The 26,659-nt window shown below is 44.8% G+C and overlaps 1 protein-coding gene across 1 annotated transcript in view; it reads left to right on the forward strand.

Moving 5' to 3' along the window:
• Nucleotides 1-8,895: 8,895 nt before the first annotated feature.
• Nucleotides 8,896-26,659, forward strand: part of Usp48 (ubiquitin specific peptidase 48) — a 69,272-nt gene continuing 51,508 nt past the window's right edge. Inside the window, exons 1-9 of the mRNA XM_059255224.1 lie at nucleotides 8,896-9,037; nucleotides 9,455-9,667; nucleotides 16,896-17,016; nucleotides 18,248-18,404; nucleotides 19,212-19,339; nucleotides 20,502-20,626; nucleotides 21,063-21,171; nucleotides 22,851-22,984; nucleotides 23,857-23,939. Coding sequence (XP_059111207.1) covers nucleotides 9,033-9,037; nucleotides 9,455-9,667; nucleotides 16,896-17,016; nucleotides 18,248-18,404; nucleotides 19,212-19,339; nucleotides 20,502-20,626; nucleotides 21,063-21,171; nucleotides 22,851-22,984; nucleotides 23,857-23,939 — 1,075 coding nt within the window. The 5' untranslated portion in view covers nucleotides 8,896-9,032. The remainder of the gene's footprint in view (nucleotides 9,038-9,454; nucleotides 9,668-16,895; nucleotides 17,017-18,247; nucleotides 18,405-19,211; nucleotides 19,340-20,501; nucleotides 20,627-21,062; nucleotides 21,172-22,850; nucleotides 22,985-23,856; nucleotides 23,940-26,659) is intronic.

Consider the following 26,659-nt stretch of genomic DNA (forward strand, 5'->3'; position numbering starts at 1 on the left):
TGGTCTTTTGGGGGTTCCAGAGACTTGGGCATAACATTAGCTAGCAGTGTGACTAATAGTATAGTCCTGGGCTCCAGGATCACCTGCCTGTTCTTCTGGAATCGTATCTCTGTGTGATTGTGAAGTCTGATATGCAAATTTCTGTCCTTCCTTCCTGTTTTCCCAAAAACTGAACCCAGATAACTGTACAAGTTAGAAAAACAGTCTATTACCACTGAGACTCATTTGTTTTGTTTTGTTTTACATGCTCTATGTAGCTCTGGCTGGCCTGGAACCCACTCTGCTCCTGAGTGCTAAGATTAATATACCACCATAGCGGGCACATTTGCTTTCTTTTTTTGTTTGTTTCTTTGAGGTTTTGTTTGAGTTTTCAATCTAGTCTTGAAATCCACATGGAGCTGAGGTCATTCATACATAGCCAAGGACGGCCCCGAACTTCTGATCCTGCTGTCATGAGTGCTGGGATCATAGGTGTGTACCACCATGTCCTTTTACAGGGTGATGGGGCCCTAACCTGGGGCCTCTTGCATACTGGGCAAGCATTCTACTAACTGAGCTACATCTCTGCTTGTGGTTGAATGAAAAAAAAAAAAAAAGAAATAAAAAGGAGGCTATAGCTGGGCAGTGGTGGCGCACGCCTTTAATTCCAGCTCTCAGGAGGCAGAGGCAGTTGGATCTGAGTTCGAGGCCAGCCTGGTCTACAGAGTGAGTTTCAGGACAGCCAGGGCCACACAGAAAAACCCTGTCTCAGAAAACAAAACAAACAAACAAGCAAAAGAGGCCTGATTGAAAACAGGATTCTCTCTCAGTGCTCTGAGGTCAATGACTTCCTTTGGTTTGGCTGAAATTTAAAGCGAAGGCTTCCATTTGGGTTTTAGTCTGCCCCACGGGGACACAGCACAGGAGTTAGTCAATACCTCTTGTAATCCTTGAAACACGCTCATAGACAGTAGCTGATGTCTCCACGTAGTTAAATGCACTGGCGACTCCACTGTTTTCCAGACCCACCAGCAGCGTTTGCCCTCCACTCTCTTCCAGCTGAAACTGCCTGTCTTTTTTTCAACTGTACAATGCTTTTTTCTTGATATTATTTTAAGCTTTTTTTTTGGGGGGGGGGCACTGTCTCACGCTATGGTTGAGCACAACTGTCCAGGCCTGGAATCTCAGTATTTTAGGAAGTCAAAATAGGATTAGGAGTTCAAGGCTAATTTCGGCTGCATGAGATCCTATCTCAAACAACCAAAAACATAGAAACTCTGTTAGGTCTCAAACCTGGGACAAAAAAAAAAAAAAAAGACACTGTCTTTGACGTGACCCATCCTCTTGTTCATTTTTGTAGTCTCCAGCCCTTCTCTTTCTGAAAAGCCAGTTCCCTCAGCCATTATAGAACACTACTGACTACTTTATCTGTGTGTAACGTGTGGTTAAAAAAACAAAACAAAAAAAACTTGGGGGCTGGAGAGATGGCTCAGCGGTTAAGAGCACTGGCTGCCGTTCCAGAGGTCCTGAGTTCAATTTCTAGTAACCACATAGTGCTTCTGGGTCATCTATAATGAGATCTGGTACCCTCTTCTGGCATGCAGACACACATGTAAACAGAGCACTCATAGACATAAGTAAATAGGTCTTTTTAAGAAAAGATTTATTTTTATCTTATATGTATGTGTTGTTAATCCCACTGATCGAGAATAAGACCACTACCACAGTTTAAAGCCAAATTTGAAGCAAGCTTTAATTAAATACTGGCCAGGTGGATGGGCTCTGGCCAGATCCATTTCCAGGTTCCTAGGAAATGGGCCAGAAACAGTTTGTAGTGGCAAAAAGGAAAACTCATAATTCATTGCATTTCCCATCAGTTCCAATCAGGGGCAAGAATACATCCTGACATACCTCCAGCCTGTGAACCTCCGGCCCACATGTGATCGAGCACATTGGTGCAGATGGGTCAAATAAACTTTTTTTTTTTAAATAATTTATTGATTTTTATTTTATGTGCATTGGTGCTTTGCCTGCATATATGTATGTCTGTGTGAAGGTGTCAGGTGTTGGAGTTACAGACAGCTGTGAGCTGCCATGTGGGCACTGGGAATTGAACCTGGGTCCTCTGGAAGAGCAGTCAATGCTCTTAACCTCTGAGCCATCTCTCCATCCCCTCAAATAAACTTATTTAGGGGAATGAAAAACATGTGACTTATTATCTCCCATAAACAGTAGCTCCAACATTTCATTAACTATCTGTCCTTGGGCAAGGCATTTTTGTTTCATTGATCTCTTAGGCATAATAATTACAATTTAAAATGTAACTTTGGATCTCACAGTATATCTTCGTGTATATTTGTGTACTGTATATTTGTGTACCATGTGCATGTATTGTGTACAGTGCCTTTGGCCATGTGGGTCCTGGGAACTGAATCCCAGTACTCTGTAAGAGGAGCAAGTGCAGTTAATTGCTGAGATATCTTTCCTGTGTGTGTGTGTGTGTGTGTGTGTGTGTGTGTGTGTGTGTGTTGTTATGTTGTTGTATTTTAGCCAAGGCCTTCACCTCTCACCAGTGGGTTGAATTTGCCTTGCAGCTAAGGATGATCTTAAATCAAGATCCTCCTGCCTCCACCTCTGGAATTTGGGATTACAAGCATTCCCCAGCCCCTACCACATCTAGTTTTAGAAAATTGCTATGTTGGACAGCTTGGCCTTGAACTTGGGAGCAATCCTCCTGCCTCTGATGGGATACCAGGGGGTTGCTGTGAAAGGGCCCCAAAATTGCTTGACCACACAGCAGCCATGACAGGCTTAGGGGCCTAGACACAGCTTCTGTGACAGGCTTACTGGCAGGCAACACACAGATCCAGGAAAAGCCTTAAGCGATACCACCCAGGGGTGAGGAAGTACCTGACATCCCAAAGATTCCAACCATTAGATAAGGTGTCCTTCATTCTAGCACATACCTATTTTTTTGTTTTACAGATACCCCTAGACAATTGTCAGCCAGCCAGGGTCCTGGACCCTGGAAATCCCCTTACTCCAACCTCTGCTATGATAGAAACTCTGCCCCACCTGAGCTCAGGGCTCTCTGCTCTCACTGCCGCATGGGACAGACAGAGGGACCAAGCCCCGGAGCTTGAAATAAAGGCTCTTTGCTTTTACATGCTGGACTCAGTCTCTGTGGTGGTCTTTTGGGGTTCCCGCAATCTGGGCATAGCAGTTGCCACCATGACTGGCTTAATTTTGTCTTTTAACGATCTTTTTTAATTTTTGTATATCTATATGAGAGTGTCGGGTACCCTAGAACTGGAGTTACAGACAGTTGTAAGCTGCCATGTGGGTGCTGGAACCTGGGTCCTTAGGAAGAGCAGCCAGTGCTTTTAACCACTGAGCCATCTCTTGAGCCCCTTGACAATGTTTTTTTTTTATGGTTGTGATAGCACAGAAACCTGTTTGGAACTGGTTCAAGGAATAATTGGAAGGGAAGTTGAAAACATGGGGAATTCTCTCCAGTAGTTTTATTATACATGGTCATAGGTAAGTGGGCTGTCTATGAGAGGGCATAAGGGTTAAGGGATGGCTTATTAAATGAGGGAAATCCCAGCACATTTGGATGCTGATGAGGAAGGGCCAGTAGAGATTGAAAATTCATGATGCAGAAGCAATATGTCCCTCCAGACTCATTCCTTCTCGACATCCTGACGCGCACATCCCTGACCCCTCTGAGAGGCAATCTATTCTAATTGTAAAATTCCTCTGTTTTAAACCATAAATTTATTATATTTGAATAGAAATTTTTATTCATTCTTTGAGAATTTGATGCACAATTACAGTGTATTTTTATCCTATCTGTTGGATCAGCATTGATGGAGGTATCTCAGAAATAAAAGAAATGGCCGGGCGGTGGTGGCGCACGCCTTTAATCCCAGCACTCAGGAGGCAGAGACAGGCGGATCTTTGTGAGTTCAAGGCCAGCCTGGTCTACAGAGCAAGATCCAGGAAAGGCACAAAGCTACACAGAGAAACCCTGTCTCGAAAAACCAAAAATAAAAAAAAATTAAAATTAAAATAAATAAATAAAAGAAATGAACAGATATCTCCAGAAGCAGGTTTGTTCTTCTAATCAGAACTGAAGGGCCAGGCCACAAGAGTCTTGGGGTTTTATAGACTAGAAAAGGGGGAACTTTGGGCAGATTCCATTTGCAGACTGGTTCCCTTGCAGACTCACAGTGGATTTGGTATGTGGCTTTCCTGATCAGAAGCTTCCACGGGTCGTCAAGCCAACTTTCCTGTCCAGAGCTTCTTGGTCCACCTGAGGCTTTTAGGTCATTGTCAGATCCCAAAGAAAGCTGGGACAAGTCTCAGTACCCGTGGCTTCTCCCAATACTTCTCATCTGCCCACCCTCTATCCTAAACCTCTCCAGCCTGGGGCTGCTGCCCTTTCGCTTCCCTTCCCTTCCCCCAGCTCCTCCTTCTTAGAGAAACCAGCCACTTGGCCATGCACTCTCTTGGCCTCTTTTCCCCACTCTGGGCTACTTGGTCCTTGGCTCCTCTCTTGGTCAGCTTGGTTCCTTTGCCCTCTCTCCTTGTTGGGTCCAGGGTCTCAATAATGGGGGACAGACCACCCAAGTCTATTAAATCAGAAGCAAACGTAATTCCAGAAAAATTAAAAATTAAAGAAATAAAACACTGTGGGGCACAAAAGCTTTTCAGCTAGCTGAGACCACAGCCAGTGTTGGAATTCTGAGGCTGTGGCAGCTGAAGTGGGCTATGAGCCTCTTTTTTATAGTAAGGGGTAAGCATGAGACACAGACAAAGGAATTTTTACAATTTTGAGGTTAAATTTTTAGAGACAAATTGTTTTAGGTTTTAACAATTTTCTGTCAACAAGGTTTTAGGGGGTTTTGGCTAAACAATATTTGCATAACCCTGCAGCCCTTCCTGACTCAGTTAATTGATGTGTTTGCCCAAGCCTGCAGCTTCTCCTGACATAGCTGGGCTCCCATAGGAAGGGGGGGCGTGTGTGTGTGTGTGTGTGTGTGTGTGTGTGTGTGTGTGTGTGTGTAACACAAACAATGCAAGGCAGGTGATTGTCACGAGGAACTCATTAAAAGTTAACTTTGGTTTCCATAGTGAGTGGTAGGTGGTAGAGGGTTATGGAAGAACAGCTGACCCCAGGGCTGCAAAGGGCAATCTTTAGTAAAAGAAAATTAACATTTGGGTTGTTGACAGAGCTTCCCAAGTAAAACACAGAGGAGCCCAGATAAAGGTCAATCCTTTTTTTTTTTTTTTTTTTTTTTTTTTTTTTTTTTTTTGATGGTTGTCAGTTTTCATTTCTCTCTCTTTCTTTTTTTTATTTTTTTACTTTTCAAGACGGGGTTTCTCTGTGTAGCTTTGAGCCTTTACAGACGGGCTCACTCTGTAGCCCAGGCTGGCCTCAAACTCAGAGATCCTCCTGCCTCTGCCTCCGGAGGGCTGGGATTAAAGGCATAAACCACCCCATCTGGCCAGAAATATGTAAATTTTATCTGTTAAGGTTCCTAAAGTTTCAGCCTATGCAAAACTTGGTTATGGGAGGACTCAGCAAATTGAGATGTCCTGTGGCTGGGAATTGCTTCGGCATTTGTCTCTTTGGGGAGCTTCAGATAAAAGGTTTTGGTATTCGGAAATTGAGTTGCTAAAGATGTGAACTGTATACATAAAAAAGCCCTTTGCAAAACTACAGTCAGTCAGTTCACCAGAGGCTGACTCCCCTGCAGCCGTGAAGGCAAAAATTCATCCTAGAGTGACCTCATTTCTTCCACAACCTGTGTGAACCCAACACCCGAAGCATCACTCTCTTGCTCCTCTCGCCCCTTCCCTTTCATGGCCTGGTTCGGTCTGGACCCTTCCAGACGCTTCAGGCTGTCCTCTCCCTCATAACTACAATAACAACCTTCTCTTCAACCGTACTAGAAGCACTCATGTCCTTTTTTTTTTTTTTTTTTTTTTTTTTCAGGGTTTCTATGCGTAGTTTTGGTGCCTGTCCTGGAACTCGCTCTGTGGACCAGGCTGGCCTCGAACTCAGAGATCCTCCTGCCTCTGCCTCCTGAGGGCTGGGATTAAAGGTGTGTGCCACCATTGCCCCATGTATTTTATTTTTATTTATCTATATACTTTTATTGTATGTGCATTGATATTTTGCCTGCATGTGTGTCTGAATAAAGGTGTCAGATCTTGGATCTCTTGGAATAGGAGGTACAGACAGTTGCGTGCTGCAGTGTGGGTGTGGTGATATTCGTCATGTAAGAAATAAAGCTTGCCTGAAGATCAGAGGACAGAGCCAGCCACAGAGTTAAACATAGAGGTCAAGCAGTGGTAGCACACACCTTTAATCCTAGCACTCGGGAGGCAGAGGTCCATCTACATCTCTGTGAGTTCAAGGCCACACTGGGCTACTTGAGATTCATCCAGTCTAGGAGAGAAAGAGAGCCAGGCAGTAGTGGCACACCTTTAACCCCAGTATTTGGGAGTCACATGCCTTTAATCCCAGCTCTAGGAAGGTTGAGATAGGACGTGAATTGGCTGGGCGGAGAAAGACATAAAAGACGGTGGAGACAGGAACTAAGCCATTTCGGCTGAGGACTTAGAGGCATTCAGTCTGAGGATTCGTGGAGACAGGATCGGCTGAGGAGATGACGAGGTGAGAAGTGGCTGTGGCTTGTTTCCTCTGATCTTTCAGCATTTACCCCAATATCTGGCTCTGGGTTTCTATTAAGACCATTTAGGATTCATGCAACAAGAGTTCTGGGAATTGAACTTCCTCTGGAAGAGCAGCCAGTGCTCTTCACCGCTGAGCCATCTCTCTAGCCTTTGTATTTTCATTATATGGGTGTTTTCTCTGCACACTTGGAAGTGCACTGTGAGCGTGCCTGGTGCTCACCAAGGCCAGGAGAGGGTGCTGAATTTTCTGGGTCTGCAGTTACAGACATCTGTAAACAGGTTTTCTGCAGGAAAAACCAAGTGCTTAAAAAAAAACAAAAAAAAAAAACTGGGCTGGAGAGATGGCTGTCCAGGGGCCCTCACACCTGTGACAACACCAGTGCACATAAAATAAAAATAATTACAGAAAAAAACCTAAGACAGTGTCGTCGCAGCTCTGACTATAGTGGAACTCACTATTGAAGTGACCATTTTGTCATGACTTTATTTTGTGTTTGCTTAGGCAGTTCTTAGCCCTCCCCACCAATAATCGTGTCTGCCTTGGCAACACTGAAGATTTCCATGGCCTTGAGCATAGTCCTGATGTATTAACCAAAATAATTAATGTAAACCAAAATAAAGGAAGAGAGTATAAGTTAAAAATAATTCTCCCTAGGCAGTGATGGCACATGCCTTTTATCTCAGCACTTGGGAGGCAGAGGCACGAGAATCTGAGTTTGAGGCCAGCCTGGTCTACAAATGAGTTCCAGGATAGCCAGGTCTACACAGAAAAACCCTGTCTCAAAAAAAAAAAAAATTGTCGTATTATATCTGAAGTAATTCCTATTCTCTGCCAGGAATGAGTGTTTCAAGGTTACTCATCTAATTTTGATGTGAATTATGGTATTGGTGATTTTTTGCCTTTAAAATTGCTATATCTACAAGTTTAGGCATCAAGAGTCTCTGAGGCATGAGTCTGCTCTTTGGTTGCTAGCTAATAAAGGACATTTTTCCCCCCTCGGGACAGGGTTTCTCTGTGTAGCTTTGTGCCTTTCCTGGAAGTCACTCTGTAGCCCAGGCTGGCCTCTAGAACTCACAGAGATCCCCCTACCTTTGCCTCCTAAGTGCTGGGATTAGAGGCCTGCACCACCACCGCCTGGCTTGTGTTCAACTTTGTTTTTTGAGACAGAGTTTCTCTGTGTAGTTTTGGTGCCTGTCCTGGATTTTGCTCTGTAGACCAGGCTAGCCTCGAACTCACAGAGATTCGCCTGCCTCTGCCTCCCGAGTGCTGGGATTAAAGGTGTGTGTCTGGCTTGTGTTTTAATTAATGCATGTGGGAGTTCTTCAGGAAAGTCTTCCTTCAAAGTTCTGCAATTCCCTATCTCTAAGGCCGAGAAAGTAGGTGTGTGTGTGTGTATATAGACAAAGTCATTCGGTTTATATATACGCTTACCTAGAAGCTCCATCCAGCTTCAGCCTCACAAGTGTTATTGCAGATCTGACTCACCACACCTTGAAAAGATTTTTTTGTTTGTTTGTTTTTTGTTTTTTGAGACAGGGTTTCTCTGTGTAGCTTTGGAGCCTGTCCTGGATCTCACTCTGTAGCCCAGGCTGGCCTGGAACTCACAGAGATCCGCCTGCCTCTGCCTCCCAAGTGCTGGGATTAAAGGCGTGAGCCACCACCACTGGCATGAGATCTTTGTTTATTTTCAACCCCAAATTCAACTTCAACCAAAGGGACCAAATCTTGCCTTCCTTCAGTAAATTAGCTAATGACTTCAGTTAAAGGTTACTGGGGTCGGGGTGGTGGCAGAGCAGATTAGGGAGGAATTTAGTGCTTGGATCCCCACAGGGCTTTTGCACTGTCCTGGAGTGTTCTCTCTATAGCAGTTAAGTGCTCTGTTCAGTTACAAAACACTGTAAGGTTTTAGCCTTACAAAAGGAAGGAGTTGCAAAAAGGAAATTGTTTCACACCCGGGAGCTAGGGTGTACCCTCTGTAAACAATTAAGAGGTCAAAGTATAGACAAAGAACTCAGGAGACAGCTTTCAGGAAAGAACCCGCCCCGGACCTGCGCGTGTGCCTCAACACACTCTGCAACTCAAGACTGAACGTCCCACCTCTAAGACCACAAATCCCAGCATGCCTCGCACTACCTGTGAGTGGCATTACGCAGTGCAAGCTGGGATATGTAGTTCCGTTCCAGCACCGGCAAAGCACATAACGCCCCGTGACGTCAGAAGCTCGGGGAAAGGAGTCGGAATCCGCCCAGGCTCAAGTTAAATCATCCTCCAGGGAGCCGACTCTGGAGTCTGTGGCTGACCCGGTTTCTACTGTTAACAGGCCCCACCCTGCAATCCCGGCAGCTCCATGGTGTGCGTTGAGTACTCTTTCACGTGACTTTATCACAGTTACAGGGGAAGTATGGAGAGCAAGGACAGGCGCCGTTCGTTCGTCAGTAGCAGACAGGCTGGAGCGTGGTTGCCTACGCCATGGCAGAAAAGACGTGGCAAGCTCCCTTTGGGCAGCTACTTTGCTTTCTTCCGCCCGTCATATTTATAGGTGCTTTCGGCGCAGGGCCTGCTGGGAGCACGCATGCGCAGGATGTGGCGGGGCTACACCTCCAACGTCCGCAGGCGCGGGAGCTGTCGGGTATTGGCGGCGGCGCTTTGCGGCTAGTCGTGCAGGCTGGTCGTGCAGGCTGGGTGCGGGCGGGCGCGGTGGCTGTGGCGCGCGCAGGTGATTGACTGGTCCTCTGGCTAAGGGGAGCGCTTGTTTCTTTCGTCTGGCAGGTGCCGGAACCCGTTCGGGCGGAGGCGGAGGCGGCGCCAGCAGTCGCCCGGCTCGTCAAGCGCTTTTTCGGTCAAAGCCATGGCTCCTCGGCTGCAGCTGGAGAAGGCGGCCTGGCGCTGGGCGGAGACGGTGAGGCCCGAGGAGGTGTCGCAGGAGCACATCGAGACCGCCTACCGTATCTGGCTGGAGCCCTGTATCCGAGGCGTGTGCAGGTGAGGCTCTCACGTGGCCGATGCGGAGTGAGTGACGGACCGCGGAGGTGCATGGTGCAGGTGCCTCGCCCGGGTGTGCACAACCCGAGCTACGCAGCCCCCGAAGTGATGCGGCTGCTGGGCTCTCATCCAGAAGATGGCGGTGGAGATGGTTGGAGATAGGGCTTAGTAAACGCTGGAGGGTTGGTCGGTCTTGACCACAGCTGTGCCCTTTTCGTTTGTCAAAGGAACTTAGCGGCAGCGAACTTGGTTACGTTATATCTTCTGTTACTGCACATTGAGAAGGCCTGATCACCTAAGTATCATTTTCAGAGAGCAGCTTCAGAAAAACCTTTGGTTAACCTATGTCATCGGCCCCTCACTCTCATTGGCCGGCTCTCTCTTTGATCTGGTACCTATTTCTTTTGGTCACCCGAACTCCACACCACTTTACAGAGTAACTTGACCTGTGCAAGTTCTGTTTCTTTTTGCTTGGCTCTTGAACGTTACCTTTTTTCGACCCCCTTCGTTTACGTTGAATCTTTAGGTGTAGAGTGGTTTTCTCTTTCCCACCTTGTAATCCGGTCCGGTGTGTTGAATCGAATTGATTAAGGCTTGAGTTAGGCTTGCTTAGTAGCTCCATTGCTTAGGGAGCCTTGGTTCATGGTCTCGGAGTTGCCTCAATTGAGATATAATGCAAGTTAGGAAGTTTTCGTAAGTAGGTGCATCGTTCTGATCTCAGGTATCTACTCAAGGACATCTTGGATTCCTCTCAGAGTTCTGGAATGACATCAACCTGTGTATTAACAGAATTTAAACAGCCTTACTCTTTTGGAGTGTACAATTAACAGTCCTGGAGATTTAGCTTGGGGGTAGAGTGGTTGTTTTTGTATACTTGATGAGGTCCTTGGTTCAATTCCCTGGCATTGGGGATAAAATAAGAAGCCAGGGTGGAGGTGGAGGGATGGCTTATTAGGGTTCAGGCTCCTTCAAAGGACCACAGCATCATTTGTTCCCAACACCCACATCAGGTGGTTTACAACCACCTGTAACTCCAGCTTCAGGGTATGCAAAGCCTTCTCAATATTATGGACATCTGCTTATCAGTACACATACACACACTTAAAGTTGAACACATAAATAATCCAGTAATCCATTTTGAAAGTTGTAGGAAATCTAGTAGTGTAATGTATCTAGGGTATTTCTTTTCTATATCTTTTTGTAGGGCTGGAGACATAATTGTTTTGCATGTTTGAGGTTTGTGTATGAGTGTTTTGCTTATTGTGTGTGTGTGTGTGTGTGTGTGTGTGTGTGTGTACATACCACCAGTATTCCTGGTGCTCATGGAGGCCAGATGGGGATTTCAGATCTCCTGGAATAGAGTTAAAGGTTTGGAGGTGGTTTTTTTTTTTTTTTTTTTTTTTTTTTTGAGAAAGGGTTTCTCTGTGTAGCCCTGGAACCCACTGTAGACCAGGCTAATCTCAAACTCACAAATCTGCCTGCCTCTGACTCACGAGTTCTGGGATCAAAGGTGTGTGCTGTCACACTTGGCTCTAAAAAGAGTTTTCAACTGCTCTATGGGTACTGAGAACCCAAGCCTTAAATCCTGAGCCATCTCTCTAGTAGTAGTTCCTCTTTATTTTTTAAGAGTCTCACTAGGTTGTCCATACTGGTCTGTGTGTGTGTTAGGGGTGTGTCACTCTGTACATGCTTGCCTGGGACTTAACAGTTTTGCTAATAAGTACGGTGACTATGAAACTATGGAAATGATGGGACTGTCGGCATGTGCCATTCTGTTGGTGCTGTAGCTCTTACCCAGAACCTTGTGCAAACACTGAGTTACCTGAGCTACACTCCCAGCTGGTAACTGGGTGTGAAGTGATGTAGTGTGTAGTGTCTATTTATTGCTTCCTGCTCTGAACCCTCCAGGTGATAGGCAAACACTCTATTGCAAAGGCATCCTCCCAACCCCCTTTCCAGGTTTTGGTTTGCATTTACCTAATTAATGAGTTGAGGATCTTTTCAGGTTCACATTGGACATTTTATTTCCTTTTTTTGGCTTTTCAAGACAGGGTTTCTCTGTAGCTTTGCGCCTTTCCTGGATCTCGCTCTGTAGACCAGGCTGGCCTCGAACTCACAGAGATCCACCTGTCTCTGCCTCCTGAGTGCTGGGATTAAAGGCGCGTGCCACCACCCCCCAGTTTCCTTTTTCTTTCTTTCCTTTTTTTGGGGGGGGTGGGTGGGTTTTGACTTGGCGGTAGGATTGGAGGCAGGGTTTCTCTAACAGTTCTGTCTGGAACTTGTAGACCAGGCTGACCTTGGAACTCATGGAAACTGTCTTGCCTCTGCCTCCTGAGTGCTGGAATTAAAGGCATGCACCACCACACCCAGCTTCTTTCTGTTTTTGTTTGTTTTTGAGACAAGGTCTGATTATGTAGTCTCTGCCTCTGCCTTTTGAGTGCTGGGATCAAAGACATTTGCCCCCATGGCCCACACCATTTTTTCAGTAGATGGACCTGTAGCTTGTTTGTTTGTAATAAATTGTGTGTGCACTTGTTCACTGTATCTCAGGGGAATTGTGTCATGAGGCAGTTGTCTTTAACATTTTGAGGATAAATTTTTTTTCTCAGTGTTTCACAAGCAGTGTAGGAAGATTCCAATTTCTTCACATTTTTTTTACATTTGTCTGCTTTTTGTGGTTTGATTTCCATTTCCCTGACTACTAACTGGAATAACTTTTTTGTTTTGTTTTCTGAGACAAGGTTTTTCTCTGTAGCCCTGGTTGTCCTGGAACTCATTCTGTAGACCAGGCTGGCCTCAAACTAACAGATCCACCTGCCTCCGCCTCCCTAGTGCTGTGATTAGAGGCCTGCCACACCACTACCTGGCTCATATATATTTTTTTTAAGATAAATTTTTAGGGTTTTGTTTTGGACAGAGTTTCATATAGCTAATGTTAGTCTCTGACTCTGGCCAAGGACTACCTTGAACTACTGCTCCTCCTGCCTCCACCTCCCCAGCTTGTATCCTGTCTGTGAGGTCCTGGGGTTCATACCACTTCATCTTCACTCTCAACCTTTTTTTTTTTTTTTGAGACAGGATCTCAGTACCTAGACCAGGAAGATGGATCACTACCTAGAGATCCATCTTCCTGCCTCTGTCTCCAAGGAGTAAAGGCATGTGCCACCATACCCTGCCTCCAGGACTTTTTGTATCACAGAGTAAGAACAATGGTACTAAGTACAAGGATTCCCCTTGGTGTGGGTGGCTGGGTGGCCGTGGGTGAGTGAAGGTCTGAGAACAGCTTGGAGTTTGTTCTGCTGTCATGTGGGCTCTGAGGATCAGCCACTGAGCCATCTTTCCAGCCGCCTTGTCTTTGGTTTGGGTTTCAGACTGTGTAGCTCAAACTGTCCTTGAAATTAGAGTGTTTCTCCCTTTGCCTCTCCAGCAGGCATCCCTACTGCCTACTTTTTGATATGAACTTCTCACATGTGTCCCTGTATGTCCTGGAACTTGGTGTGTAGACCAGGCTGGCTGGTGCTGAGATTAAAGACATTTACCCCTGTACCACACTATTGCTGGTTTAGGAGGTTTTGTGCTGCAAAGCCAGTGACTTGTCCTGCTTGATTGTTGACTGTCTATCTAGCATGTCTACTCTTAAGAGACTAATCCTTCCAGGATGCTGAGGGACAAGACAGTGAAAGTGCTGTCTAATCCCAGGCCACTACTCACCATTGGGAGTTTGGTTTTTTGAGACAGTCTCATTGTGTAGCTTGACCTTGAGATCCTCCTGCCTCAGCCTTTTTTGGAGTTGGGATTATGACTCCACCACCTTGTTCTGGTCCCCCTCTCCCCCACAAGGGTTTCTCTGTATAACAGCCCTGGCTGTCCTGGAACTCACTCTGTAGACCAGGCTGGCCTCTTAACTCTCAGATCTGCCTGCTTCTGCCTCCCGAGTGCTGGAATTAGAGGTATGCACCACCACCACTGGCAAAGTACATTCTTATTTTTAATTGTGAGCCTAGCCTTTAACGGCTGAGCCATCTCCCCAGCCCTCCAAGTATATTCTTTAAAAGAAAGTTAGGACCAGGTGTGGTTATACATGCCTTTAATTCCAGCTCTCGGGAGGCAGAGGCAGGCCTGGTCTACAAAGTGAGTTCCAGGACAGCCAGGGCTACACAGAGAAACCCTGTCTCAAAAAAAAAAAAAAAAAAAAAAAAAAAAAAAGTTGAGGCTAGAGATGTGGCTCAGTTGGTAGAGTGCTTGCCTAGCATGCAGGAACCCCGAGTTCTATCCCCACTGCATAAACAGGTTGTTTTGTTTGTCTATAATCCAAACACATGGGAGGCAGAGGCAAGATCGTTCTTATAAATGTAAGATCAGGTGGTGCAGGCCAGCAGAGGCTACAGAGTGAGACCTTGTGGGGTTTTTGTTTGTTTTGTTTTTTTCGAGACAAGGTTTCTCTGTAGTTTTGGAGCGTGTCCTGGAACTTTGTAGAGCAGGCTGGCCTTGAACTCACAGAGATCCATCTGCCTCTGCCTCCTGAGTGCTGGGATTAAAGGCCTGGGCCACCACGATCTGGCTAGCCTGGCTTTTTACTTAGCCTTATCTTTCCACTTGCTGTCCTCTGCCTGGGAATGCTTTGTCTTCCTGGAGTGAGTCCATTCTACCTGCCCTTGCAGACTCCCAGCGGGCAACACTTTCCCCTCCGGTGAGGTTTCTTCTACAGTGCATCTGTTACTATAGCACTTGTTTATCTGAAGTTTCGTACTTACCAGTTTGTCATACCTGCTCTGAGCCATTTTTAATGACTGGGACTTTTTGAATGTCTTTGATCTGAGTTATCTCTCTCTCTGGTCTATCATTCTTAGTTGTGCCTCTCTGTGTTTGACAGAATATGTGTATCTGTAAAGTCAGTGGCTTTGCTGCAGTGACAGGATTTGTTCATGTAATCACACCCCTTTTACTGGGAGGCATTGTGACAGGTCTGAAGGCCAGATGCTGCCAACATATCTGTCAATAGTATCACTCTGTATAAACCACCCAAACAGATCTTCCCCAGCACACAGCTCTTAACCCAGTGCCACTTCCATAGCTGTCACCAGTGGGGTCTGAAAGGAAAAAAAAAAAATCTGAATAAAGGGCACATGATCTGAGTTCCAGGTTGGAGATCCACATTATGGTAGAGGGAGGGAACAGACTTGCAAATGGTCCTCTTCATAGCATGTACACACAAAATTAAAAAATCGAAGCCAGGCAGTGGTGGCATGCAAGCCTTTAATCCCAGTACTCAGGAGGAAGAAGCAGGTGGACCTCTGATCTTGAGGCCAGCCTGGTCTACAGAGCAAGTTCCAGGACAGCCAGGACTACACAGAGAAACCCTGTCTAGAAAAACAAAAACAAAAAGGAAAAGAAAAGAAAGGCATGTGCCACCATGCCCAGCCCCCTTTGCTTTGCAAGAAATGAAATTAACCAAAGAGTTCTGTTTGAGGTGGGCATGGTGTTACATGCCTGTTAATGTCTGCACTTGGGAGACTAAAACCATGGTCCATCTTGGTAAAGTGAGTATCAGTATAGAGACTGACTCAAAAAACAAAAACAAAAGACAAAAAGTAATTGTTTTTAAGGCTTGTGTGTGCTCTTGTGCTTGTACATAAGCTTAGTTTTACAGTCTCTCACTTCTTCCAAAATGCGCTGGCATTGAACTCCAGTCTAGTCTCTCATGAGCTCCTGGAAACCCCTTCAGCTGTTCCAGTCTGGGATTGCAAGTGTGCCAGCCAACACACCAGTCTTTGATTGTCCTTGCTAACGTAAACATCAGTTCCTTAGGAAAGTCTAAAAGTTCTTCAAGTGATAAAAGTGCAAGTACTACAAAGTGGTGCTGGTTTGTCCTCAAGCTGAGCAGGTTCCCAAATGGGAGTGAGTTGATTAGCTGAGCATTTCCTGTTTGATTTTGAAACAACTCTTCCGCCTCCTGAGTGCTGCTGAAACATTTTCTCTAGAGCGATCGATCAGTTTCAGAAGTCTTATGAATTATCTGCTAGTTCCCTTACCTGAGGTATTCGTACTAGCTGCCCACCTTTAGGATACTTTTCTTGACTATGAGCTGTTTTGATCACTATTTTCTAAGAATTCAGGAACACTAAATGTGCATTGCTGCTTTGCTTACATGTCTATCTGTCTGAGTGTCAGATCCATTACAACTGGAATTACAGACAGTTGTGAGCTGCCGTGTGGGTGCTGGGAATTGAACCCGGTCCCCTGGAATAGCAGCCAGTGATCTTAACTGCTGAGTCATATTTCCAGCCCCATTTAGTGGTTTTGGTTTTTTTTGGTTTTTTTTGTAAATAAAAAGTGCTGTCTAATGCTGTGATTTTTAAATAAGATTCAGTTTAGAAGTCAGTATGATGGCACATGCTTTTAATCATAGCATTCAGAGGCAAGTGGAGTCTATGAATTCAAGGCTAGCCTGGTCTACCTATAGAGAGATCTGTCTCAAAAAAAGAAAAAAAAAAGGGGTCTGAAGAGATGGCTTAGTAGTTAAGAACATTGGCTGCTTTCCCAGAGGACCTGGGTTCAATTCCCAAGCACCCACATGGCAGCATCTTACACTTGCCTGTAACTCTAGTTGTAAGGCATCTGACACCTTCACACAGACATACATGTAAGCAAGCAAGAAAAAGGAGGACAGTGTTCAAGTGGTTTAGCATAATCCCAGCCCGCAACTGTGGATACTTGTCCAACTGCAATAAGTTCTGCTGCTGTTGGGTGCTGGGTTCCTGTCTGTAGCTGTGGTGAGAAGCTGTTAACCCCATCTCAGTAACACAAGGACTCAAGTGCAGAGTTCCAGGACAGCTAGGGCTGCATAGAAAACCCTATCTCGCTGGGGGTGGTATTGAGGGGTGGAGGGGAAGATAGACAGATAAATGAATAAATGAATAGGTGAGTAAGTAATTAAATGAATAAAAACTCAGTTCTCAGCCAGGCGGTGGTGGCGCACACCTTTAATCCCAGCACTCGGGAGGCAGAGCCAGGCGGATCTCTGTGAGTTCGAGGCCAGCCTGGGCTACCAAGTGAGTCCCAGGAAAGGCGCAAAGCTACACAGAGAAACCCTGTCTCGAAAAACCAAAAAAAAAAAAAAAAAAAAAAAAAAAAAAAAAAAAAAAAAAACAACTCAGTTCTCTTCCTTTTCACTTCCTGTGAATATTTTTAATTAAACTGTAATTCTTTTTTTTTTTCCTCCTTGTAGAAGAAACTGCAGAGGAAATCCGAATTGCTTAGTTGGGATTGGTGAGCATATTTGGTTAGGAGAAATAGATGAGAATAGTTTTCATAACATTGATGATCCCAACTGTGAGAGGAGGAAGAAGGTGAGTAATTGTGGCTGGTAGGCCTTGTTTATTGTTGTTCAGTTCCTGTGTTTAGAAACCTATTATAGTGGGCATGAATGTGCTACAGTAGTGGAGAGAATCCCTCCCTGCTCTAAGAAAGTGGAAAGAAAAGAAAATCACCACAAACTGTCAACTGTTTCAGTAACCTAAGAAGATATTAGAGAACCTGTGGCCTTGTGCATTTGAATTCTTCCTTTTTAATTTGGGAAAGGCTAGTTAAGCCATAATTACCACATTATAACTGTATGAAACTGTCTGTGCTGGGGATCAAACCCAGGGTCAAGCACATGCTAGGCAAGCCATTCGCACTGAGCTACATCCCCAGCCCCCAACATTATGCTTTAACAACAGGTAATCATGTGGGGCACTGGTGGCTCATGCCTTTAATCCTAGCACTTGGGAGGTAGAGGCAGGCGGATCTCTGAGATTGAGGCCAGCCTGGTCTACAGAGTGAGTTCCAGGACAGCCAAGACGATGCAGAGAAATCCTGTCTCAAAAAGAAAACAAAAACAGGCAATCACACAGTACAGCAAGCCCTTAGACAGCGGTCTTGGTTTGCATTCTGATTCTGTGTTGCTTTAACAGAGCATGTTTTGTTTAGGACTTAGAACGTCCTTAAAGGAGAGGTACAAGTTGCCATGATGGTTTCTCTGCTTTCCAAAGCATCTGTCTTCTGTAATTGTATACACGCACGCAGGCACGCACACATACAAGCCCATCATGCATCAGTGAGCTCTGTTGTATTGATATTTTCCCAGTTAAAAGGGATTTTTGTTTTAAGTTCAAGATTTTGAAATAATAGAAGGGGCCTTCCTTTCTGTCTCCCAGCTCTTCTAGACGTCTCATTTTGAATTTGTACTAAGTGCTGGCATTTAGAAGTATAATGAAAAGCCTGAGCACACATGCTTCAGAACAGCTGTTGTAATTGTAGGTTTAGGAGACTGGAGAGGACCGTAGTGCTAGAGAGGAACAGCTTGCTGTCTGAGGCCTCTTCTCTGTGGTCAGCTGCAATGCAGTGGTGGTCAAGCAGAAAAGGCTCCCATCCAGGTTCTGCCCCACCTGCAGCTAAGGGAGTTGAGATGATCATTCATGCCAAACCAACTGGGACAGGCTTCAAAATCTTCAGTCTGTAAAGTTATGAATAATGCTCCTTATAAATCTTTAGTTTCGTGGAGCCTAATGTTGCTATATAACTCTTGTGTTTCTGTAGAATTCGTTTGTGGGCCTGACTAACCTGGGAGCCACGTGTTATGTCAACACCTTTCTCCAGGTGTGGTTTCTCAACTTAGAGCTTCGACAGGCGCTGTACTTATGCCCAAGCACCTGTAGTGACTACACAATGGGAGATGGTGTCCGTGGAGGGAAAGGTAGGTCTGTAGGGATGGGAGGACCTGCTGAGGGTATTGCCAGCTAAATCTCTTAAATCCACTACAAAGGAGGCAACATGAGTGCTGGTTCCATGCCAAGTGTAATGCTATAAACATACTCGGGATTCAGAATATACACACAATCAACTAATAAGTGAATCACTTGTAAAATTTATTACTATTGCCGGGCGGTGGTGGCGCACGCCCTTAATCCCAGCACTCGGGAGGCAGAGCCAGGCGGATCTCTATGAGTTCGAGGCCAGCCTGGTCTACAAAGTGAGTTCCATCCAGGAAAGGTGCAAAGCTACACAGAGAAACCCTATCTCGAAAAACAAAAAACAAAAAACAAATTATTACTATTATTTTTTAAAGATTTGAGGGTGGTTGTGGCACACACTCGGGAGCAGAGGCAGGCAGATCTCTGAGTTCAAGGCCAGCCTGGTCTACAAAAAGCTAGTTCCAGGAAAGGCAGACTACACAGAGAAACTCTGTCTTGCAAAACAGAAGGAAGGGAGGAGAGGGGGGTGGTGGGGGAAAGGAGGAGAGAAGAGAGGAGAGGGAGAGACTGAATGAGAGAGTGAATGAGAGAATTTCAGATAAAAAAATCGATAAATGAAAGAAATAGTTCCCACCCTACCCCCACCCCCCCAAAAAAAATTGTAGACTGACCCAGATGCCTTGGCACTCTTGCTCTGTCTCACAAGTGCAGAGATTCTGGGCATGTGCAGCACCATGTCTGGCTGGGGTTAGGTAGATCTTTTTTTTCCTTCCTTTTTTTAAAGTGAAATTTGCATTTTCTTTCAATAGATTATGAGCCTCAGACAATTTGTGAGCATCTACAGTACTTGTTTGCTTTGCTGCAAAACAGTAACAGGCGATACATTGATCCTTCGGGATTTGTTAAAGCCTTGGGCTTGGATACTGGACAGCAGCAGGTAAGAACAGTCCAGTACTCTCCTCATATACCTTTACCCTTCTCATCTTCAAAGGTGCTCACACATTCCTTAGTCTTTCTAGGGAAGATGAAATAGGGTGCTTGTTAAATGTAATTTTTGACTGGATGTGGTGGTAGACACCTTTAATCCTAGCACTTGGGAGTCAGAAGCAGACAGATCTACATAGAGAGTTCCAGGCTGGCTAGGCCATGCATAGTGATAACCATGTGTGTTTAGGTGCTCATGGTGACCACAAGAGGTGTTGTTCCATCCTTTGGGACTGGAGTTAGAGGTGGTTGTGAGCTCGAGATGGGTACTGGGGACTGAACTTACTTGAAGAGCAACAAGAACTTAACTGCACTGGGCGGTGGTGGCGCACGCCTTTAATCCCAGCACTCTGGAGGCAGAGGCAAGCAAATCTCTTGAGTTTGATTGAGGCCAGCCTGGGCTACAAAGTAGTGTCAGGTCAGGCTCCAAAGCTACACAGAGAAATCGTGTATCAAACAACCAAACAAACAAACAAAAATAACTTAACTGATGAGTGATTTCTCCAGCCCGACTATATTCTTTTTGGTTTTTCGAGACAGGGTTTCTCTGTGTAGGGTTTCTCTATATTCTTCCTTTTTCTTTTCTTTTTTTCCCCCTCCCCTCTCCAGACAATATTTCCCTGTGTAACCCTGCCTGCCCTGGAACTCAGTTTGTAGACCAGACTGACCTTGAACTCACAGATCCACCTGCCTTTGCCTCCAGAGTGCTGGGATTAAAAGCGTGCACCACCACTGCCTACCCTCTTTCTCTTTTTAAAATTGTGTTTTGTTTTAATTTATGTCTGGGTGTTTGCCTGTACATATGTATATATCTATGCACTATTTGTTCCTTGTACCTGAAGAGGATAGAAAGCATCGAATCTTCTGGAACTGAGATAGTTGTGCTGGGCACTGAACCTGGGTCCTCTATTAGAGCAGCCAGTGAGTGCTGTTAACTGCTAAGCCATTTCTCCAACATGTCAACTGTTTCTTAAAACTGGTTGGGGGACTGATTCAGTATAGCTGTAGTCTTATTAAATGGTAAGTTGAAAATACTGGTAGTTTCTGAGTGGCATTTGTATTAGAAGTCAGGGAGCTAGATACATCTTTTCTTTTCTTTCATAATCAAACTGTAGGATGCCCAAGAGTTTTCCAAGCTCTTTATGTCACTGTTGGAAGACACTTTGTCTAAACAGAAGAACCCAGATGTTCGGAACATCGTGCAACAGCAGTTCTGTGGGGAGTATGCCTATGTGACTGTGTGAGTATTGCAGCTTTCATGACACTGCCTTCTAGTTCAGTCCCAGATTATTGCCGTGCTGGGTTATCATGGGACTTGAAGTATTTATAGCAATCCATTTCCATGGGAACATGAAAGCAGCCACCTTGCCAATTGTGGTTGAGTGCTTTCAGGTCTTGAGAACTGTGGCTGAAGTCTTTGTGATGACTGTGTAATGTGGGTGGAAATAAAGGTAGGAAGTGGCTAGAAAACTAAATCATGTCCGTGTTCTAGTCCTTAAGCGACTGATTCCCTAGTCAGCATTCATCTTTATTTTACCTGTAATTCAAATGCTACAATTTCTGTAGCAAAATAATGGAGGTTATAAACAAACACTCTCTCCCCTCTGTCTAGGATGTGATAATAGTGACACTGGGTTGCTCTTCTCACTCAGATCTTTATTTCTTTTTCATTGCAGTTGCAATCAGTGTGGCCGAGAGTCTAAGCTTTTATCAAAATTCTATGAACTGGAGTTAAACATCCAAGGCCACAAGCAGTTAACAGACTGCATCTCCGAATTCCTGAAGGTACATGGCTTCTGCTCACTGGTGGTTCCATGCTATTTTAAATGGCATTTTGATTCATGGGTACATCCATTATTGGAGACTTTTCCATATAAGAAATACTTGCCTTTATAAAGATCCAAAGGGAACTAAAGTACCAAAGCAGCCAGCATCTTAACTAATTTTTTAGGGTTTTGCATGTTCATTTGTGTAAACTATGTGTGTATGGTTACAGGCAGCACAGTATTAAGGGAATCTGGTCTCTGTTATCATAAAGCTAACTTATCTTCTCATGTAATAGAATGCATGAAGTAGGAACCCAGCCCCTCCCTCTGTGTTTGTGCTTTCTGTGTGTTCTGAGTTGTGCAGAGATAGGCGGCTCCCGTCCCTTCAAGTGAGGAAGGCTTCTTATCAAGCTTGACCAGGCAGACAGTGTGAGAGATGAGCTTGGAGTACACAGTTTCCTGTGTATGTTCTCTCTTGTACACAACAGCAGCCTGAAGACATGAATTGTGCATTGAATTTATCTATCTAAAGATTTTCTGAGTGTTTACTTTGTTGTATTAAGCACCATGGTAAGTACTGGCCAAAACAGGCAGAATCAGCTTCAGTGGAGGTTGTACTACAGTAGCATGGCTGTCAGGGGTTCATTAAATAAGAGTAAAATTTGTAGTGGTCGACCACTGTGTGTGCTGTGGAGGAGGAGAGTCCAGGTTTGAAATGAAAAGGTTACAGCAGGAGTGAGCAACACAAGAAAGCAGGAAGGGTGTTTGAAGGAAGGAGGAGGGCATCTGAACACTGGAGGGCAGAGTTGCGGTGGAACAGGAAGGTGTGTGTGGCATAGTGCTTTAGCACAGGAAGGAGTGACAAAAAATGGATAGCTGGATAGAGATGGCCACAACAGAGAGGCCTGGTTTGAAGTGTGATTTCATCAAGTGAGACTCCAGGGCTGCCATAGGTAATCCTACAAGTGACGGAGTGTATAACAGGATGACTGTGCGTGCTGTCTTGAAGAGGCTGAAGGGCGAGGCTTGGGTAGAACAGGATGCAGAGCTGCCAGGACCAGGGATAGATGGTTAGCACTGGCTAGCTGGCTTTTCTATCTTCAAAGAGTCAGTCAAACTTAAGCACTGGGTATGAAGGTGAAAGTCAAGGGATTTTAAGGTTTGTGGCCTGATCAGTTGGGAGAGGAATTATTTGTGAGATGAGGACAGCTGAATGCTGCAGGTGGAAAGGAAAACCAGGAGTTCAAAGCCAGCTTCATCTATGTCAGGTAAAGACTATTCTGTGTTGGATGAGACCCCCTAAGAGTTTGGCCTGATGGATAGCTCCATGGCAGAGAGCTTGCATAGCATGTTGAACGCCTTGGGTCACATACACACACACACACACACACACACACACACACACACACACACACACACAGGTTGGTATTGAACATGTTTCACTTGAAGGAGAGAAATGAAGATTTTATGAAGCTTGCAAGGAGGGAAGAGGACTAGGACCAGTTTCCCAGCCCTAGGAGCCTGAAGTATGGAGTGATAGTGAGAAGGAGCAGCTGGTCATGCAAGGAAGCTGTAGGCAGGACCTGTGAGCGAGGAGGAGTGTGGCATCCTCAGTTGGATGGGAGCTGCTGACTAACTGTGCTTCGCACTAGAGCTTTCTTCACATCCTTCCCAACTGGCTGTCTTATTCCTGATCAGGAAGAAAAATTAGAAGGAGACAATCGATACTTCTGTGAAAACTGTCAAAGCAAACAGAATGCTACAAGGAAAATTCGACTTCTAAGCCTCCCATGCACTCTCAACTTGCAGCTGATGCGTTTTGTGTTTGACAGGTGAGTGTATTGTAGCAAGCAGAGAGGACGATGGTCCGATGACTCATGGAGCCTTTGGTTCTTCTCAATGCATTTCATGATGGTGCAATAAAATTTTTTTTTTTTTAAAGATTTATTTATTACATATACAGTGTTCTGCCTGCATGTATCCCTGCAGGCCAGATGAGGGCACCAGATGTCATTACAGATGGTTGTGAGCCACCATGTGGTTGCTGAGAATTGAACTCAGGACCTCTGGAAGAGCAGTCAGTGCTCTTAACCCCTGAGCCATCTCTCCAGCCCAGCAATAAAATTTTTTTAAAGAGAGCCAGGCGGTGGTGGTGGCGGCGCATGCTTTTAATCCCAGCACTCAAGAGGCAGAGGCAGGTGAATCTCTGAGTTCTAGGCCAGTCTAGACTACAGAGTGAGTTCCCAGTGAGCATCCCTAGGACTACACAGAGAAAACCTGTCTCGAACTGCGCCCTCCGCCCCCCTCCCCAGTTGTATATAGGTATGTAGATGAGAGCTGGAGATATAAAGAGAATCTATGTTTCTAAATACTATTAATTTTTTAGCTTTTTAATTAAAAACTATAAGTACCTGACTGAATTACTTGATATGATCATATTTCAAATAAAATTTTCTTTTCATGGGAATGTATCTTTCATCTTGTAATTGAAACAAGGTGGCTCTGCATGTGGGTATACAGGCTCTGCTTCTAGAGTGGGTTGTTAGCAGAAGGGATCAGCCTTTGCCCATTACTACTATGTAATCCCATAGATTACTAGATGGAATATAGCTGCTGTGGGGCTTGTGAAGGAGCTGGCAGAGTGTGTACACGTTTGTTTTGATGGATTGACTATTATTGTTACTGTGTGTCTTCTTTATGGCAGGCAAACCGGACACAAGAAGAAGCTCAATGCCTATATCGGCTTCTCGGAGAGTCTGGATATGGAGCCATATGTGGAGCACAAAGGTACTGTTTCTATCAAGCTGTGTCTGATGTTAGCTTGAGACGCACCCGTGGCTTGCTCTCCATGCACACAGCTGCAGCATTCCTCAAATCCCCGTTTTCAGGCTTTGTGGACAGCAGCTTTTTTGATAAGATGTTATTTTTCATTTATTTTATAAGAGTAAGCACACTTAAATTTTACTTGTCCCATCGAACCCTGTTCAATCTATTAACACATTGATAAAATTTCAAAATAGAAATACGTGATTCTGCAAACACCCAGAAAGTGAACATTCGCATGAACCACCCAAAAAAGAGAGAAACCTAGAGCCTGCTGGGTGCTCATCATCCCTCCCATCTTTTTCGCTTCTTTCCTTCCTTCCTCACTCTCTCCCTCCCTTCTTGCTTCCTTCCTTCTCTTTTTCCCCCGCGTTTTTGAGACAGGGTTTCTTTGTGTAACAGCCCTGGCTATCCTGGGACTCACCATGTAGACCAGGCTGGTCTCTAACTCAAACCCACCTGCCTCTGCTTCCTGAGTGCTTGCTGGGAGTAAAGGTGTGTGCCACTATCACCTTGCTTTACTTTCCCCCCCATTAAGTATTTTATACAAACTAACTCACTTTCCTCCAGTCTTGATATTTGGGTTTATTCTTTTTACCTCCTGGGAGAGGGCCAGGCAAATGATAACATATAATTAACCCTGCTGTGCTGCTGCTCTGGGTGGGGAGGGTAGCTGGAGAAAACACCATCCCAGGTGTCTCTCAAAGTAGGTTTCTGACAACACACAAAACTGTCTAATTGGAACTCATGAACTTTATTTGGATTGTCTAGTCTGTTTATGCTTGATATGATTACTGATTTATTCCTCCAATTCAGGCTTACTGTAACACAATCAAACCCTTTTTAAATTAACTATTTTGGTTAGGATATAAATTAATTGGTTAGGATATTAATGGGTTATGTACCTTTGTCATATTTAATTCTCAGTCATTCCCCTCCTCCACTGCCCTCCCTATACCCTGCATCCTACTCTAACTGGTTCCTTTTCTTTCTAGCTAGTCACACCTCTGCTTTCCTACACATTATATATTTTTTTTATTATTATTTTAGTTTTTTGAGACAGGGTTTCTCTAGCCTTGGAGCGGGGGTGGGTGGATGACTCAAGTCACATGAGTAATAGTGCTGTTGGTTTTTGCCCTGGCTGAACTATAACTTTGTTTTTCTTTTTCCTTTTTTTAAAACGCATTCATTCATTCATTCATTCATGGTTTTTCCGAGACAGGGCTTCTCAGTGTTGTTTTGGTCCCTGTCCTGGATCTCGCTCTTTAGACCAGGCTGGCCTCGAACTCAGAAATCCGCCCACCTTTGACTCCTGAGTACTGGGATTAAAGGCATGCACCACCACCGCCCAGCTTCTTACACATATTCTCATTACCCTCTCTTACATCCATTTTGTAGTTCTTTACTTCATTGGCAGTTTCAAGCTCCTGGTTTCTCTAAGGTTGCATGCTTAGTTACTTTAGAGCTGTGACCTATGACTTAGTGACTTTAGAGCAGTATGGGATGGTGCCACTGTCTCTTCTGACCCTGCTGTCTTGGACATGCTAGCTTCTGTTTGTCAAAAATGATCTGCCAAGAGATTTCCCTCGAGTGGGACAAATGCAGCTTGACCCATAAGACCTTTAGGTTTATTTCTGGGACACTTGCCTACTTAGATGTCATCAGAGTGTATGGCTTGAGGATCACCCAGATTTAGGAAATTGTGGTTCATCTGTGGCCATGAAGTTTCTTCCACTTTTTTTTTTTTTCCTGCTGCTCTGCAAGGATAGGGAACTGTCTCTCCTTTTAAAAGGCCACACTTCCCCAATCCCGTCCCAAATAGTTTCTCTAAGTGAGGACCAAACATTTAAATGTCTGAGCATAAGGGGGACGCTTTCATTCAAACCACCACAGCTGATAATTTTCGTATCTGTTTGTTCTGGCAGGATAATTCACTTCTGTTATTTAGTGAACTTAAGAATTCTTGTTTTAGCCTTTAATCCCAGCACCTGGGAGGCAGAGCCAGGCGGATCTCTGTGAGTTCAAGGACAGCCTGGTCTACAGAGTGAGTTCCAGGAAAGGCGCAAAGCTACACAGAGAAACCCTGTCTCGAACCCCCCCCCCCCCAAAAAAATTGTTTTAAAGAAAACATAGGATATTTACATGTAAAGTGGAATACATTTTAACTCCAAAGAAGTTCTGTCATTTGTGACAAGGATAAATCTGAATGACAAGACCTGAAAGTATAATAAGCTTGGGTATAGAATGAAAAATCCTTAATGTGGAGCTCATATAAGTAGGTATGGGGGTTGGGGATTGACCTCAGTGGTAGAGTGCTTGCCTAGCAAGCCCAAGGCCCTGGGTTCGGTCCTCAGCTCTGGAAAAAAAAAATAAGTAGATATGAACTGGGGAGCTTATCTTACAACGATAAGCCTTCCATTCTACCTCAGGAGCTCTGGGATTCTCTCCCTGGCCCAATTCAGAAATATTTGTGTCACTCCTCTAGTATTTTTATCTTAACCCAGAGTTTTGACAACCACATGTTAATCTTTATTAATGTCCTCACTAAGTGTCAAGTGTGCGGGGATTTTGTTCCTTAAGTCAACTGCTATTTTCTCCTAGTCTAAAACAAGGTCCAACATGTCCATTGATTGAGTGATGGACTGTTTTTAAGGGTATTACAGCAGTGTAATAAAGTTGGGTGT

The sequence above is a fragment of the Peromyscus eremicus genome, chromosome 2 (genome assembly GCF_949786415.1).
Source record: "Peromyscus eremicus chromosome 2, PerEre_H2_v1, whole genome shotgun sequence".
NCBI lineage: Eukaryota > Metazoa > Chordata > Mammalia > Rodentia > Cricetidae > Peromyscus > Peromyscus eremicus.